The sequence below is a fragment of the Microcaecilia unicolor genome, chromosome 8 (genome assembly GCF_901765095.1).
Source record: "Microcaecilia unicolor chromosome 8, aMicUni1.1, whole genome shotgun sequence".
NCBI classification, from domain to species: domain Eukaryota; kingdom Metazoa; phylum Chordata; class Amphibia; order Gymnophiona; family Siphonopidae; genus Microcaecilia; species Microcaecilia unicolor.
The window spans coordinates 28,157,461-28,174,168 of NC_044038.1; the positions used below are offsets into that span (position 1 = coordinate 28,157,461).

At 42.9% G+C, this 16,708-nt stretch overlaps 1 protein-coding gene across 1 annotated transcript in view; it reads left to right on the forward strand.

The window, feature by feature from the left end:
* The window catches only part of DNAH3 (dynein axonemal heavy chain 3), a 232,988-nt gene that overhangs the window by 48,556 nt on the left and 167,724 nt on the right, over positions 1–16,708 (forward strand). Inside the window, exons 10-13 of the mRNA XM_030212342.1 lie at positions 2,466–2,645; positions 6,091–6,227; positions 7,688–7,793; positions 11,002–11,180. Of these exons, the coding sequence (XP_030068202.1) occupies positions 2,466–2,645; positions 6,091–6,227; positions 7,688–7,793; positions 11,002–11,180 (602 nt within the window). The remainder of the gene's footprint in view (positions 1–2,465; positions 2,646–6,090; positions 6,228–7,687; positions 7,794–11,001; positions 11,181–16,708) is intronic.

Genomic DNA, 16,708 nt, shown 5'->3' on the forward strand with positions numbered 1-16,708 from the left:
TCTGATCTGAGAATAGATATGGATATTTATCATCCGTATCCCTCCTTACTCCATCTGGCAAGATCTGTGAGTATCTATTGCCCATACTCCATCTGATATGTCATATCATTTTTATGTTTTAAATATTTTAGTGATTGTACACCATCTTGATTGGTTTTTAGTGACAGTACATACATTTTTATTAACTAACTAACATGAGGAATAAAAGCTTTGCTTTGTGGGCACTCTTCCATAGGAATAATTTCAGCTTTAATGAACATCCCTGATAGATACACATCTTTGTACTTTGGTCAGATCTTTAAAATTGCAGAAATGTTTCAATGAGGGTCATTGAGGAGGATGGGGAAATGCTCATCTTAAACTTATTTTGTCTGAAATAAATCCTATAGATTATTATTAATCAATTTATTTAGCTGACTTAAGGGGTCATTTTAGAAGCATATAGCATGTAATTGTCAGCATTTACACATCTAGATTATATACACATGCAAATGATTTTGCAGGCTGCTATTTGAATGTGTTGAACCCCAGGATACAGAAATCTCAAGGGGGTGAGGTGGAGCATGGATAGGTGTAGTTTGGGCAAATATGTAGATGTGTGTTCCCTGTTTTACAAGGGGTAAACGTGTGGTAGCCAAAAATTGTGGATGTTGGTTTTTATACCTGCCCTGGGTTATGCACAAGTGCCTGCTTGAAGCGGCATATGCAAAGGCCAATGCTACTATCCATCCAACCCCACTTTAATGTCCCTTAACAACAACATGTGTTCCCCAGACATCCATCCAACAGCAAGACCCCCCCTTAGTACATCCCAGCAGACAACTCCTCACAGCCCCACTTGGGATCAGATGACATCATTTCAAACTCAGACCCAAAGAGAGCAGGAGGAACTGGAAATCACTCTTGCTCCCATTAGATGACCAGGGACTCCCACCAAAAGCCATGGATAGGATTGGGGTATGGGGAGGGGCTTTTCTATCAGGGCAATCAGGGGGATCTTGCTGGTGGGTGGGTGTGATCAGGAGGGTCTTGATGCCAGGGGGTGATTGGGGAATCTTGCTGTCAAAGAAGTGATTGTGGAGTCTTACAGTTAGGGTGGTGTGATGGAGGGATCTTCTGGCTATTTGGGTGGATGTTGGAATATTATTACCCTTATTGTACCTTATACCCTAACCTTACCTGACCCCTATTTCATTCTATATTTGTTTACCCCTACCGGACTTGGCGTTCGCCTTTACGGTATTTTGTAAGCCACATTGAGCCTGCTATAATGGGTGGGAAAATGTGGGATACAAATGTTACAAATAAATAAATAAATTACTGTCGGAGGGGGTGTTGGGGGGGGGGGGTAGATGGGCAGTATACCTGGAGGGGATTTGAGGTTTGGGAAATGCATGAATGTCAGGAACAGTAATTTCAAAAACCTGCTCCAAGACACAATTTTAATTCATTTATATATTGGGATTTATTAACTGCCTTTAAGAAGGCGGTTAATAAATCCCAAGGCAATGTACAGTACATACAATTTAACATAAAACTTACAATTATTTAAACAGAATAACAATATAAGCATAAGTATAATCAATGAAGTAAACTTGGAGATGGCAAATTGAAACCTAGTAAATGGACTAACATGATCTAGTATCAGAAATATACGTATTTAGCAGCACTGTAAAACAAAACAATTGGGGACAGCAATACACTCTTTTTCTCCTTGCAGAGCTATTTTGAATATCTACTCATGCTTGACATGCTGGCAGATACACTTGCATTCCTGCACATCATCAAAGTATTTTATAAAAAGCTCTGTGTTAAGAGTAGTGCTTCTCAGTGCTATCTTAGAGATACACCTAAACAGTTGAGATTTCAGGATTACTACAATGAATATGCATGAATGGAAGAGTAGCCTAATGGTTAGTGCAGTGGGCTTTGATCCTGGTGACCTGGGTTCAATTCCCATGACAGCTACTCGTGACCTTGGGCAAATCACTTAACCCTCCATTACCCCAGGCACAAAGATTGTGAGCCCTCTAGGGACAGAAAAAGTACATGCATATAATGTGTACAGCGCTGCATATGTCTGGCAGCACTATAGAAATGATTAGTAGTAGTATATATAGGAGACTCATTGTACGTATATCTAATCCTGAAAACATGACTGGCTGGGTGTGCCTCCAGGAGAGGGTCAAGATTAGTGGCATAGTGACATCCCCGCCAGCCAAGGTATTTATGCCCACCCAGTCTACCCCTCCCCCCAGGTCCACCCAAAAGTCGAGGTCTGGTTATGCTACTGGTTGAGATGCACCGTTTTAGAGGAGACTCACAACATTTTAAGAATGGATTAACTAAAGTAATTCCTTTCTATAGGGGAGTTAAGAAGTGAGGCTTGAATCATATACTGTAGCACAGATCATAATGGAAATATACAATGCTTACTGACAGTGTTTTCATGTCTTTTCTTTGAGGATGGGAATGATTTTGGAGAACTGTATCATGATATGAATTTTTTCGTACCTCAAATGATAATTGTGAAACTCAAAGTTGAAGATCCCAAAATTATATTTGAGCCATGCTTTGAAGAATGCTGGGATTTAGTCTATAGTTGCTTTAACGAGATTGTCAACAGTGCTGAAGGAATACCAAAGGTATGTTTTAACTAAAAAGAAATGTGCAGACCAGGGTGTACTAAATAAGAATTTATATTGTGACAGGGAAGCCCTGTATGTAGGGCTGCCTAGAGGGGAGGGGGATGGGGGGGGGCAACATTCCCTGGGTCCAGCTGGTGGGAGCAGTGTATATCAGTTGCAGGCTGCTGGAAGAACTGCTCTTTAAAAAGGTATGAGGGGAGCCTATATTATTACAAAAATGAGGGTGGGCCCCTTGTTTGCCTCGGGCCTAGCTTTGTCTCTCAGTGGCCCTGAAGCCCTGTCATGGAAAGAGAAGTGGGCAAAATGAGAGGGGAGAAAGCACAAAAGGAGTTTTCCCTATCCACCATGAAAACAAAAAGAAACTGTGGAAAACTGTCCTTACCGAGGAATTCCTTCTGTTAGAGTTCTAGCAAATACATGGAGCTGGAACAAGCAGAAGCCCTAGGGGGAGTTGCAGGCAGGAGACAAAACCCAGGAAGCTGGACAGGCATACAGCTTGGGGAAGACAGATGAGGATCCTGGGAACTGTAGTAGCAGGGACATTCTCTCACAGGTCAGGGCCGACGGAACACGGTAAGTAGGGGGGGGGGGGGCGCCAACATTCAAGGGGCACCAGAAACCACCATGCATACCCGTGCACTACGCACCACTGGCCACTGCCGCTGCACACTACAAGATCTATCTTGATCCTTGAAGGCCGCCCTGGTGGTGTAGTGGCCTCTGCGGCTACAGGAGCAGGAAAGAATACCACTCTTTCCTTCCCTCTGATGCTACTCCAGCTCTGCTTTGCTTTCTGTGCTGGGGGCGGCACCGCCATATTTTAAAAATGGCTGAGAAGGCTTCTAGAGGGGAGGGGAGGTGAATGGAGTCATGTGGGTGGAGGGAGGGAGCTGTAAAAAAAAAGATGGGTGGAAGGAGCCTGGAAAAAAGATTGGGGTGGGGGCATACATGGGGTAGAGGGAGGGAATCTGGCTTTCTTGGGGGGGGGGGTCAAGGTGGCAGTGCAGGGGTGTGATGGGGGCAGGGCGGGAGTGTGACTGTGGTGGGGCTGAATTATATTTTGTGTCCTTTTTTTTTTTTATCATGGCAAATACGGTAACCCTACTCATGCCAGCCACAAATTTTAAAGATAACATTATAAAAATACGGTGAAAATTAGTAAAAATTGAGTAATTACTTTTGTAAAATCTGTGTCTGTCAATATTCAGCCAGCAGTGGTATTTTTCTAAACTACTACTACTACAAATCATTTCTATAGCGCTACCAGTCGTACGCAGCGCTTCACAATTGAACATGAAGAAAAAGACAGCTCCTGCTCAAAAGAGCTTACAATCTAAATCAGTCATCGTACTCGGCTTAAATAGACCTGGATATTCAGTGCTGGGCCCAGACACCAGCATTGAATATCGGGGTCTCTGGCAATACCTGGAAGTCATGAGGGTTTGTCTGATATTTAGTGCTGTACCTGCAATACCTAACCAGCAAAGTGAGGCCTATTATTGATGTGGTCCAACCTGACTGGTTAGGTATATGGGCATGAGCAACTGAATATCATCAGTGCCTGCAAAACTTCCGGTACTGCCTTGACTCTACCCTGGACTGCCCCAGCGCTGCCCAGACAGATGCTCGGAGGCACTGCCCGGTTAAGCACCCTGAATATCAATGGCCGGTCAGATCAGCATTGTTTTTAAATTGATTTTCTACTAAACATAGGTTGAAACTAAATATTAAAAGGCCTAAATACCTGGAGACATTGCACTTGTGCTGCACAAGAATAATTTAGGTTACTCTGGGGTCAATTTGATTCTTTTCCTGCAGAGATTTATTTGTATCCAAAACATGTTTACACATTTCTGAACATTGTACAGTTTAATATGCAGAAAAAGTTAATATGGTTTGGTGATCATAAGAAGGTCTCTTTAGAAACAATAAATCTTTCATGTGGTACTTTTTTGAAGATTGATAATAAATCAAAAGTATTTGGGCATAATTCTTGACTCATGGCTTTCTTATGAATATCAGATCAATGCTTTGGTAAAAAAAAACTCTTTTTTTCACCTATTCAGAATCCATTAGAGCGTCTGTGAGCTCTAATGGATTCTGAACAATAGGATAGGCAATTTTATGTACATTATTAAAACATATGCGATTTGTAGTCTCTGGGAATACTCTTTTTTGCATTCCAAATATTACCTTATAGGTTTTTAAGTCTTACCAGTTTTCTTCTTAATATGTTAGATTAATTATAAATTGTAAGTGTATATTCTATCCAGTTGGGATACATTTTTGCTTTGTGATCCTCTTTGAATTGTGAGTTAAATGGCGGAATAGAATAGAACAGTCCTCTTGATTGTAATCCGTGCTGAGCTGTTTTTCAGTTTGCAGCAGAATATAAGTGTGTAGGACCATATTCAGTAAATGGTGCTCAAAGTTGGGCGCCAAAAATAATTGGCACTAAGCCCTTTATAGAATCCTATGCCTAAGTTTAGGCGCCAGACTTACACCTGCTGAAACCTGGTGTAAATGCTGGAGCCCGAGTTAGGCGTTCTGAGGTCGTATTCTGTAATTGCACGCACAACTTTTTGGAATGCTCCCGACATGCCCACGGTCATGCTCCCTTTGGAGTTATGCATTAGTAGAGTTAGGTGCCATGCCTTATGGAATACTCATATCTTCATTGATCCAACATTTGAATTTTTGATTTTTAATTTTTTTTCAAACTCTCCATCTTGCCCATTTTCCTAAAAACTTTTTATCTTATTTAAAAAAAAAAAAATGTATTTATTAAATCAAAAATGTAATGATCATAATACTTACCTTTAAAATAATGTTCAGCCCGCGGGGGTTTGACTCGGGAGAAAAATCGCTGCTGAACGTTATTTAAAATTAAAAATCAAAAATTCCATTGTTGGATCAATGAAGATATGATTAACAAACACCAAAAATGTAGGAACAAGTGTCCTAGAAGGTGTATGCTGTCAATTAGATTCTGAAGATCCACATTTATCACATAGTGTTGTGTTATGAATATATTTTGGAGATAAAAGAGAGATGCCACTGATGTTACTGATGAATTGCGAATATTCTAAGATATAGTGTTTGAGATATTTTTGAATAGAGTTGATGTATAATCTCCACACTTGTGAATAGAGGTCTTTTGAATTGGATAGATGCCTTATGGAATAGCATGCAACTAGATGCCCGTGCAAATATTAAGGAGTGCCAATTAACTTCAATAATTGATTGTTAGCACCCAATTATTGATAGTTAAAGGCACGTTACTCAATTTGTGCGTGCATCTTGGGGGGCACGCACATCTGGGTGCCATATATAGAATCCAGGAGGTATTGTATTGTACTGTAGGCAATAGACTAGTGTTTATAATTCTAAAATGTTCAGCATGTAACATCTCAATACATAATGCAATATCTGTATTTTTTAGGTAGAAACTGAAATTTTTCCTGATATTAAAGGGGAAAATCTTATTCTTCATACAGTGAAGCAAGATGAATATTTGGTCTCAGAGTATGTGAATAAAACAAAGGAAGTTTTCACTAATAATACAGTTGGTCCACATAAGTAAGTTTTGCCTGAAGTAGTTTTTGAGAAAGTAGCTTAAATGATTATTGCCAAAGATCCAAAAAAATCATAGAGCTTGTCCATGGATCTTTCAAAGCCAGTGTTAGAGACGTGTTAAAACAAGTGCTCAACTGTAGACATCCTTAAGCATATTTAATATTCATTTGCCTGTTAAGGATTCTTTTGCCAACTTTCATTTGATAAACACTTACTGGACCGGATATTTCAAAACCCCCTACTTAGCCAGTATCTACCTTTTCCTTGACACTCTTCACATATTCCTTCTTTTCTTTTCTTAGTCCACATATGATATGCACATGTGGTGCTAAGAACCATAAATTTTACCATGATCAAACACTTTATTCTGTGTTTTATAAGCACATTGGATGGCCAAGTATAAAAGCTACAAATGTTTGAATTGTCTTTGAAGTGCTTTGACCCAGATTCTGAGAAGCAAATTGCGGGCACTAGGGGCCATTAGTGCCGGACTAGCACTCACATTTGCTACTGCAAAATGTTCAGAGCCGGTGAGCATGTGACATAATGGGGCTCATTTTTAAAAACACTTAGACTTACAAAGTTCCATAGTAACCTATGGAACTTTGTAAGGCTAAGTGCTTTGAAAATACACCTCATAATGAGCTTGCTGGCTCTGAATGCTAATAGCATGCAAATGCATACTAAACAGGGCCATTAATATTTCTCCCCAATGCTGAGTGGGCAGCATGCCAATCAAGGGCACTGCTCCCGTGGCAAACCCTGCACCAGTTTGGAGCTGATGTTAGGGTTTGCCAGAGCACTGGGAAGGAATAGGGAGATCATGTTCAGTATGCATTTGCATGCTTCCATGCCCCTCCCCCTGGATATAAGGACCTAGTGGTCCGGTGGACCTCAGGCCCCTGCCTGCCCCCTGAAATAACATTTAAACCTGATGGCCCAGTGGGACCCTGGCCATGCCCATCCTCCCATCCTCCCACCAGGCCCTCACATCTTTGGAGGGGGGTCTCCAAGGTTTGAATGTTATTTCAGGAGACGAGAGAGGGGTCTGGGGGAGCCTGGGATCCACCGGACCACCAGGCCTTAAGCCCTGATCTGTCAAACCAGGTTTGATAAGTCAGGGCTTTTCTCCTATGCTTTCTGGGCATGCGCTCAAGAGCAGTGTCTAAATCACAGCTTTTGAGCACGTGCCTAGGTTCAATCTGCCTGCAGCTGTCCCTCATGCTCAATGCTATGACCACGATTAAATTTGCATTTAATTAGCCTTGAGCATGAGGGAGTTGATTGGGTGTAAAACTCCGGAGTTTTAAGCATCTGCACCCGAATAGAGTTGGAGATGTTACGTATTTTCAGACAAAACACTGATTGCTGTGGCTAATCATATGCAGATAAAACAATGTAATTTGTGACAGTATAACTAATCCTATTGTGAATGTATTATTTCTTTCCCTTTTATCTTAAAGATACTTAATTTCATACAGAAAATACAGTGATCTTTTGAACAATAAGGCAGAACAAGATATTACTGCATTTTTGACGGAAGAGCATTCACTTCAGGCCTTTATTAAGGTAATATACAATATTTTTTATTTTAAGATGTTTATATGGTGCTTTAAACTAGGGTACCATACAAAAATCACATGCAGGTACAATGAATCAGTCTTTTAAGGGGTCAGTGTTCAAAGTGATTTACCTGGACAGGAGAGCCTCCTGCCCAGTTAAATTGCTTATACCTGTCTACTTGCTGATGTTCAGAATGGCACTTAACTTGACAGTGCCTCTGAATATCGGTCTGTGGGCGGAGCTTGAGTCCATAAGCGGGCATGGTCATGGGTGGATTGGGGCGTTCCTTTAATTTACATATGTTGTTATAGAATAAAGGGGATCTGCGCCTAATTTAGGCATGGGGATTTACACCAATTTTTCGTTGGTGTAAATGGTTGTGCCTAAACGTAGTTGTGGTTCCTGGTGCTAAGCACTATTCTATAAACAGCGCCTAATTTAACAATGGTTTTTTCAGCACTGATTTTTTTTTTTAGGTGCCATTTATAGAATTCAGTCCACTGTGTTCCGTATAATGCAAGACAGATCAGGATGGGCTGGAGTGGGCTTTGACAGCAACCCCAGCAGTGGGAAAGTAAGGCCAACACCGGCCAGCCGGACTTCTATGGTCTGTGTCCCATATATTTATTTTTATTTATTTTTGTTACATTTGTACCCCGCGCTTTCCCACTCATGGCAGGCTCAATGCGGCTTACATGGGGCAATGGAGGGTTAAGTGACTTGCCCAGAGTCACAAGGAGCTGCCTGTGCCTGAAGTGGGAATCGAACTCAGTTCCCCAGGACCAAAGTCCACCACCCTAACCACTAGGCAACTCCTCCACTGACAAGACAGGTCAGGATGGGCCAAAGTGGGGTTTTGATGGCAACTCCAGTAGTTGGAAAGTAGGGCCAGTACATGGAAGACTTATTTTAAATGGTCTGAGTCCTAAAAATGGCAAAGATGGAACAGGAGTAGTATGCATTTTATGCCGCATTTATATCGTATGAGCGCAGGTCCTGTATATCTCGATGGGGGAGGGGAAAACATCATATAGTGGAACTTGCTGAGTAAAATGTTGCAATAATACAATTGGATTGTTGGTTCAATAACAATTTGATAATGAATGTGACCATTGGGCAGACTAGATGGACCATTCAGTTCTTTATCTGCCATCATTTATTATGTTACTGTGAGGCTAATTTTCAAAGCACTTAAGTTCCATGCAACTTTGTAAGTCTAACCCTCCTGTTTACAAAGCCGCGCTAGTGGCTGGCGGTGTGCTAATGCTGACGCTGCCCATTCACTTTGAATGGTGTGTGTCAGCATTGCCACACGGCTTTGTAAACAGGGGCTTAAGTGTTTTGAAAATACGCCTCTTAAGTGGCTTTATAAAATAATGGCACAGATCCTGTAGAAATTGCACCTACTTTGAAGGCTTGGGCATTTATACCTGCTTAGGAGCAAGTGTAATATTAGTCTGTATACATATGTAAGTAAATTGCAACTCTGCCTATTCTTTGCCCAAACAATTATTGTACATGTCTACTTGCACTGTGTATACTTTTAGGTACAAGTAGACATGACGTCGGTGCTGGGCAAAATGGTAGAGACTATTATAAAGAACAAAATTACAGAGCTTATGCATAAGCATGGATTAATGAGACCAAACCAATGTGGATTTAGTCAAGTGAAATCTTGCCTCACCAATCTACTACATTTCTTTGAAGGGGTGAATAGGCATGTAGATAAAGGTGAGCCGGTCGATATTGTGTATCTGGATATCTGGATTTTCAAAAGGTATTTGACAAAGTACCTTATGAAAGACTCCAGAGGAAACTGGAAAGTCATGGGATAGGAGGCAATGTCCTATTGTGGATTAAAAACTGGTTAAAAAACAGAGAGTAGAGTTAAATGGCCAGTATTCTCAATGGAGAAGGGTAGACAGCTGGAACCGCTGCTTTTTAACATATTTATAAATGGTCTAGAGAAGGGAATAACTAGTGAGGTAATTAAATTTGCTGATGACACAAAGTTATTAAATTGCAAGAGGATTGTGAAAAATTGCAAGAGGACCTTACGAGTCTGGGAGACTGGGTATCCAGATGGCAGATTACTTTTAATGTGAGCAAGTGCAAAGTGATGCATGTGGGAAAGAGGAACCCAAACCATAGTTACGTGATGCAAGTTCCACATTAGGAGTCACTGCGCAGGAAAAAGATTGAGGTATCATCGTTGGTATGTTGAAACCATCTGCTCAATGTGCAGCGGCGGCTAAGCAAGCAAATAGAATGTTAGGAAATATTAGGAAAGGAATGGAAAACAAAAATAAGAATGTTATAATGCCTTTGTATCTGTCCATGGTACGACTGCACCTAATACTGTGTATAGTTCTGATCACCACATCTCAAAAAAGATATAGTAGAATTAGAAAAGTTAGAGAGGGGCGACAAAAATGATAAAGGGGATGGGATGACTTCCCTGTGAGGAAAGGCTAAAGTGGCTAGGGCTCTTCAGCTTGGAGAAGAGATGGCTGAAGGGAGATATGATAGAGGTTCATAAAATACTGAGTGGAATGAAATAGGTAAATGTGAACCCCTTGTTTACTCTTTCCAAAAATACTAGGATTAGGGAGAATGCAAAGAAGCTACTAAGCAGTAAATTTAAAACAAATCAGAGAAAATATTTCTTCACTCAATGAGTAATTAAACTCTGGAATTTGTTGCCAGAGAATGTGATAAAAGCAGTTAGCTTAGCAGGGTTTAAAAAAGGTTTGGATAATTTCCTAAAAAAAAAGTCCATAAGCCATTATTAAGATGGATTTGGGAAAATCCACTGCATATTGTAGGATAAGCAGCATAAAATCTGATTTGTGTTCTGGGATCTTGCTAGGTACTTATGACCTGTTGGAAACAAGATACTGGGCTTGATGGACCTTCAGTTTGTTCCAGTATGGCAATGCTTATGTTCTTATGTGACCTAATTTTATAAGAGCCTTTTTACATGAGTAAATCATTATTTTACATGTGAAAAATGTTTATAAAGTTAACCCCTCTAAAAATAAATAAAATGCATGTAGTTTATAATTGCTCAAATATATCTATATTTATACCTCTATATACATATACTTTTTAAAAGTTGTTACTAATTTTATGTTGATGTTTGGACCCACATTGTGAAGCAATTTTAATAAGAAACCAATCTATAAAAGGGGTATTTTTCTTTCCATTCATGCAGAAAATTGATGATTTGTCAGCTCTGAAAACAGAAATTGCTTCCATGCACATCACTGTTCCACTAGCTCTCTTTTGCCTTGATGCTTTAAGTTTGAACGACGAACTCTGTGCTCGAGTCCAAAAACTAAAGGAGAGATTGATTGTTTTTCAACTGGATACAAACAGGGCGCTCAATTCGAGGTACACATCTGTTATAGTAAGTTTTAAACTTATTAATAGTCTGGACTGGTCCTGTGACTCAGACCTTAATACTGTATTGCGCTGTGGGAGATTCATGTTTGGATTCCTCGTCCTTCATGCTGGTTAGGCCAGAGTACACTGCTTAGGTGGTATGCTTAGGCCTGGGAATGAGGATGCAGGGGAGCCTGTCAAAAGAGTGGTGTTGAAGGTTCATGTTGTCAGAACTATTACTACTACTACTACTATTTATCATTTCTATAGCGCTACTAGACGTACGCAGCGCTGTACACTTAACATAGTAACATAGTAGATGACGGCAGAAAAAGACCTGCACGGTCCATCCAGTCTGCCCAAGAAGATAAGTTCATATGTGCTACTTTTTTTATTTGTACTGTCCTCTTCAGTGCACAGACCGTATAAGTCTGGCCAGCCCTATCCCCGCCTCCCAACCACCAGCTCTGGCACAGACCGTATAAGTCTGCCCAGCACTATCCCCGCCGCCCAACCACCAACCCCGGCACAGACCGTATATGTCTGCCCACACTAGCCCCGCCTCCCAACCACCAGCTCTGCCACCCATTCTAGGCTAAGCTCCTGAGGATCCCTTCCTTCTGCACAGGATTCCTTTATGTTTATCCCACGCATGTTTGAATTCCGTTACCGTTTTCATCTCCACCACCTCCCGCGGGAGGGCATTCCAAGCATCCACCACCCTCTCCGTGTCTCTTCACTTGAACATGAAGAGACAGTCCCTGCTCAACAGAGCTTACAATCTAATTAGGACAAACAGGACAAACAAGAGATAAGGGAATATTAAAGTGAGGATGAAAATATAAGGGTTCTGAATAAGTGAATAAGGGTTAGGAGTTAAAAGCAGGAACAAAAACTCCTCCAGTGCTTAGGTTGGTGAAAGTTTCTTAGAAATGCTGTGTGGGCAGGAGGAGTTTAAAGCTGGAGGGAAACGAGACAAAAACATTCAGCACACCAATGAAAATGTCGATTATCGCAACAAATTTTCAGAATGGATTTCTACCATTATGCTTTGCCCTATTGAAGTGTATATATTACTTTAAAGTTTTGCAGTGGGTTATGCTACTATCAGGCTCGTTTTCAAAAGAGAAAAATGTCCAAAAAGTGACATAAGTCTGCATTTGGACGTTTATCTCACAAAGACGTCCAAATCAGTATTTTTGAAACCTATTTTTAGATGTCTTTCTCTGAAAACCATCAGAAGGACATCTAAATCTCAAGGGGGCATGCCAGGGGTGTGTTCAAGGCGGGACTCGGGCGTTCCTAAGACTTAGATGTCTTTCAGCCATAATGGAACAAAACAAAAATGTTTTGAGCTACACCGCTAGACCTGTTTTTATAATGAATAGCTGCAGTAGGAATTGAACCCCCTTCCCCAGGATCGAGGTCTGCTACACTGACCACTAGACTACTCCACACGAGAGGTGCTCCAAATGACCAGATGACCACTGGAGGGAATCGGGGATCATCTCCCCTTACTCCCCCAAATCACAAAACATTTTTCCAAATATCATTTTCAAAAGGAAAAGATAGACTTTTTTTTGTAGAAAATGGTCTTTCCTGTTCTGATTCTGGATGTTTTACAAAAAAACTTCCAAATTCATACTTAGATGTCATATGCAAAAATGCCTCTTGTGCATTTAACTTGCCCAGAGTCACAAGGAGCAGCAGTGAGAATTGAACCAATGTTGCCAGGATCAAAGCCCGCTGCACTAACCATTAAGCCACTCCTCCTCTGTTTTGGACGTCTTTTGTTCGAAAAAGGATGTCCAAATCACAAGACATCCATAGCATTTTCGAACACAAAAGACAGACGTCTATTTTTTTCAAAAATGACCTTCTTTCCTGTTCAGAATTTGGATGTTTTTGTAAAACGTCTAAATTCTGATTTAGACGTTCTATTGAAAATGCGCCTCTTAATCTACCATTGTAAGTGACACACTAATTCAATATGAATTCATCCAAGGGCATAAAATGTAAAAATGTCCTTTTGAAATAAAGTTCATAGTTTCTATATTTAATCAACGAAAAATATAAGCACTTATATTAGTTACATAGTAGCATATACACCAAGGGGTTGAATTTGTGAGCTGATGTGCCAATTAGGCTGCAACCAGTGGTGTGCTGGAGCGGGCTCTCACGGGCTCGCGAGAGCCGTTTGTTAAGTTTTTAAGAATTTTGGGAGCCGGTTGTTAAAGTAGGCCTCCCCATGGCTACTTTAACAACTGACTCCCAAAATGTGGCCTTGGGCCCCCTCCTGAATTCTCTTTTACTTTGCTGGCAGTGATGCTGGCCCCACCAGCCAAGTAAATAGACTGCTGCTGCTCCCTGCTCCTTGTTACTGACTCTGAGCATCAGGCTGGGACTTTTCATGCGAGCGCAAAAAGGTTCCATCATGCTGCTCAGAGCCAGAAGCAAGCAGCAGAGAATGGTGGCAGTCCATTTATTGGCTGGTGGGGCTCGGCAAAGGTATGCCTAGCGTGCCTGCACAAGGGAGGGGAGAGAGAGGCATGTATTCCCCCCCTCCCCCAAATTTCAGGGCCGGCTATGCCCGGAGAGAGAGCCCGTTGTTAAAATTTTACCAGCACACCCCTGGCTGCAACCCTAATTATTGTCCATTTGTGAATCTTTTAGGGACATTATGAATTGATAATTACTGCTGCTCACAGGCTAGCAGTAGAACAGTGTGCTAAAGCTGTTATGTTATTGGTAAATAGATCCCATTACATAAAATGGGACCTATGGTAAATAATGTTTATTAATACATATTTGCATGTGGTAATGTTGTAGCATTTTTTTTTTTTGCAAATCTAGGTCTAATCAGGCATTCTAAAATAGGGGTACAGTGGCCTAGTTTGAACGGCACATTATTTTTTATTTGTAGAATTAAGTAGTCTGCACAACATTCAGAGCACCGGGTTCGATTTCTGCTGCTGTCTGACAGTTAGTAGTCAGTTGAGATCCTGGGAAATCAGGTTCATTTCCCTTTGCAGCTCCATGTGACCCTGGGCAAATCACTTAGCCCTCCATTGCCCCAGGTACAATATATAACTTAGATTGTTAGCCCACGAGAGACCGTGCAAAGTATCTGTAATAGAAATTGTAAACCGAATAGTCGCCTCAAGGATCACTTATGCAGTGGCGTTCCTAGGGGTGCTGACACCCGGGGCGGATCGCCAGATGCACCCCGCCCCCCGGGTGCAGCGCCCCCCCCCCCCCCCGGAACAGAGCGACACCCCCCCACCGGTGAACCCCCCTGATCCCCTGGCTAAAGAACCCCCCGGGGTGCACGTCGCTGGGGGGGGGTGCTGCGCGCCTGCCAGCTCTTCGTTTTCATGCTCCCTCTGCCCCGGAACAAGAAGTAACCTGTTCCGGGGCAAAGGGAGCATGAAAACGAAGAGCCGACAGGCGCGCGGCACTCCCCCCAGCGGCGTGCACCCGGGGCGGACCACCCCCCCTTGGTACGCCACTGCACTTACGATATGTCAAGTGCTGTAAATAAATAAAAACAAAGTGCGGGATAGAAAAATTAAAACGACAGAATATATCCACATACCATCACTGCAGGCTAAACTATAAAAGGCCAAGCTAAGGCCACAAAATCACAAGACAGACAACGGAACAATCAACCCGAGGGGAATGCAAAGCACAGCATCAGTAATCCAGAAAACAAAATAAGCAGAACACACAAGGATAAATGGTAACACAGAATTATAAAAAACAGTAGTACAGTCAAAAATCAGGGTAAGCACAGCGTAAAGCAGTCACTCAAAGTTAGGATAAGTACAGTGAAAAGCTAGATTGTAAGCGATGACTTAAACTTACATTTTTCTCTTGAAGAAATTTTACTAAGATTCTGTTAGAAAACATGCTACTTTTTTTTCTATCAGTTCATCCAACAGACTATTCCATATCATCAAGCTGATCAATCCATAGACTGGTGGGTTGTGTCCATCTACCAGCAGGTGGAGATAGAGAGCAATCCTTTTGCCTCCCTATATGTGGTCATTTGCTGCCGGAAACTCCCCAGTATGTTCTCTATCTCAGCAGGTGGTGGTCACGCACAGCAGCAGCTCTGGCTAGGCCTCCAAGCCTAATTTGTAGGTTTTGTTGAGTGCCTGGGGTTGAGGGCTCTTCTTGAGCAAGTGCAAACCTGGTGGCGCCAGGTCCCTCCTTTTCTCCCCCCTCCCGCTGGCTCCGTTAAAAAAAAAAAATTTTGAACGTCCTTAAAGGCGTTTATTTCGACGTTTATTTAAACGTTTATTGCAGCTACTCACTGGGACACCAGGTCGTTACAGCTCGGAGCGGAAAGCAGGTAATTTTTACCTTTTTATAGCGGGCAGGGGGTTCCCCGATTGATCTCCACGTGGCATATGGCGTCGGAGGGCGAGGGCGCAAAGAGTCGCTCCCCGGATCGCTTAGGCGCTTCTAGAGGGGATGCGGGGGTCTTAAAGTCTGATTCGCCCGGTCCTTCCTCCGGCGTGGCAGTTTTTCCCGCCATAAACGCCCATCCCCCGCTGCTCACCTCCGCCATCTTGGCCGGCCACGCGGCTCGGACGGCTTCTTCGTGGACCGCCCTTGAGGGAGACATTAATGCCATGGACGCCCTTAATTTGGGCGACGGCACCAAAGCGGCTAAAGTTAAGCGCCGGTTTTCCCGCGCGGCTCCTTCGCGGAGTGTCGCGCCGGACGCCATTTTGGATGCGCAGCATGTCTCTCCCCCGCTCTTGCGAGCGCCGGTTGAGGGTGCGTCTAGGGCTGTAGCCCAGGCTGCGGAAGTGCACAGTCTGGGGGGTTTCTCCCCCAAGTTTGTTTTGCTGCTGCATCAGGCCTTCCTTATGCAAAACGCAGCCCCTGCTCCCTCGTTTGGTAAAGAGATTGAGGTCCCCGGAGGTAAACGCCCTCGGGTTGATTCCCAGGCCTTGGAGGACCTTGTCTCCTCCGATGTAGATGAGGGCAGCGTATCTGAGTTCTCCCAACGGTCCTTTGCGGATTCCTTGGAGGAGACGGATCCCCGCTCGGTTGGAGCGGATGACCCCTCTGCAGCGCGGCTTTTTAGCTCAGAGGATTTGCCCAACCTGTTAGTGCAGGCCATGGGCATTTTGAAGATTTCCTCTCCGGAGGACGTCTCTCCCTCAGCCCCTGTTGGCTCTGCCATTATGCTGGGGACGAAACGCCCGCCTAGAACCTTCCACGTGCATGATGCCATGCACACCTTAATTTCGGCTCAATGGGATGTCCTGGAAGCGAGCCTCAAAGTGGCTAGGGCTATGTCCCGCCTCTATCCTTTGCCTGAAAGTGAACGTGAGGCCTATCTGTGGCCTACCGTGGATTCTTTAATCACTGCGGTGACTAAGAAAACTGCTTTGCCGGTGGAAGGTGGCACGGCCCTAAAGGACGCCCAAGACAGAAGATTGGAGGCGGCCTTAAGGTCGTCCTTTGAGGCGACTGCTTTAAGTTTGCAGGCCTCGGTTTGCGGTTCCTATGTGGCCAGGGCG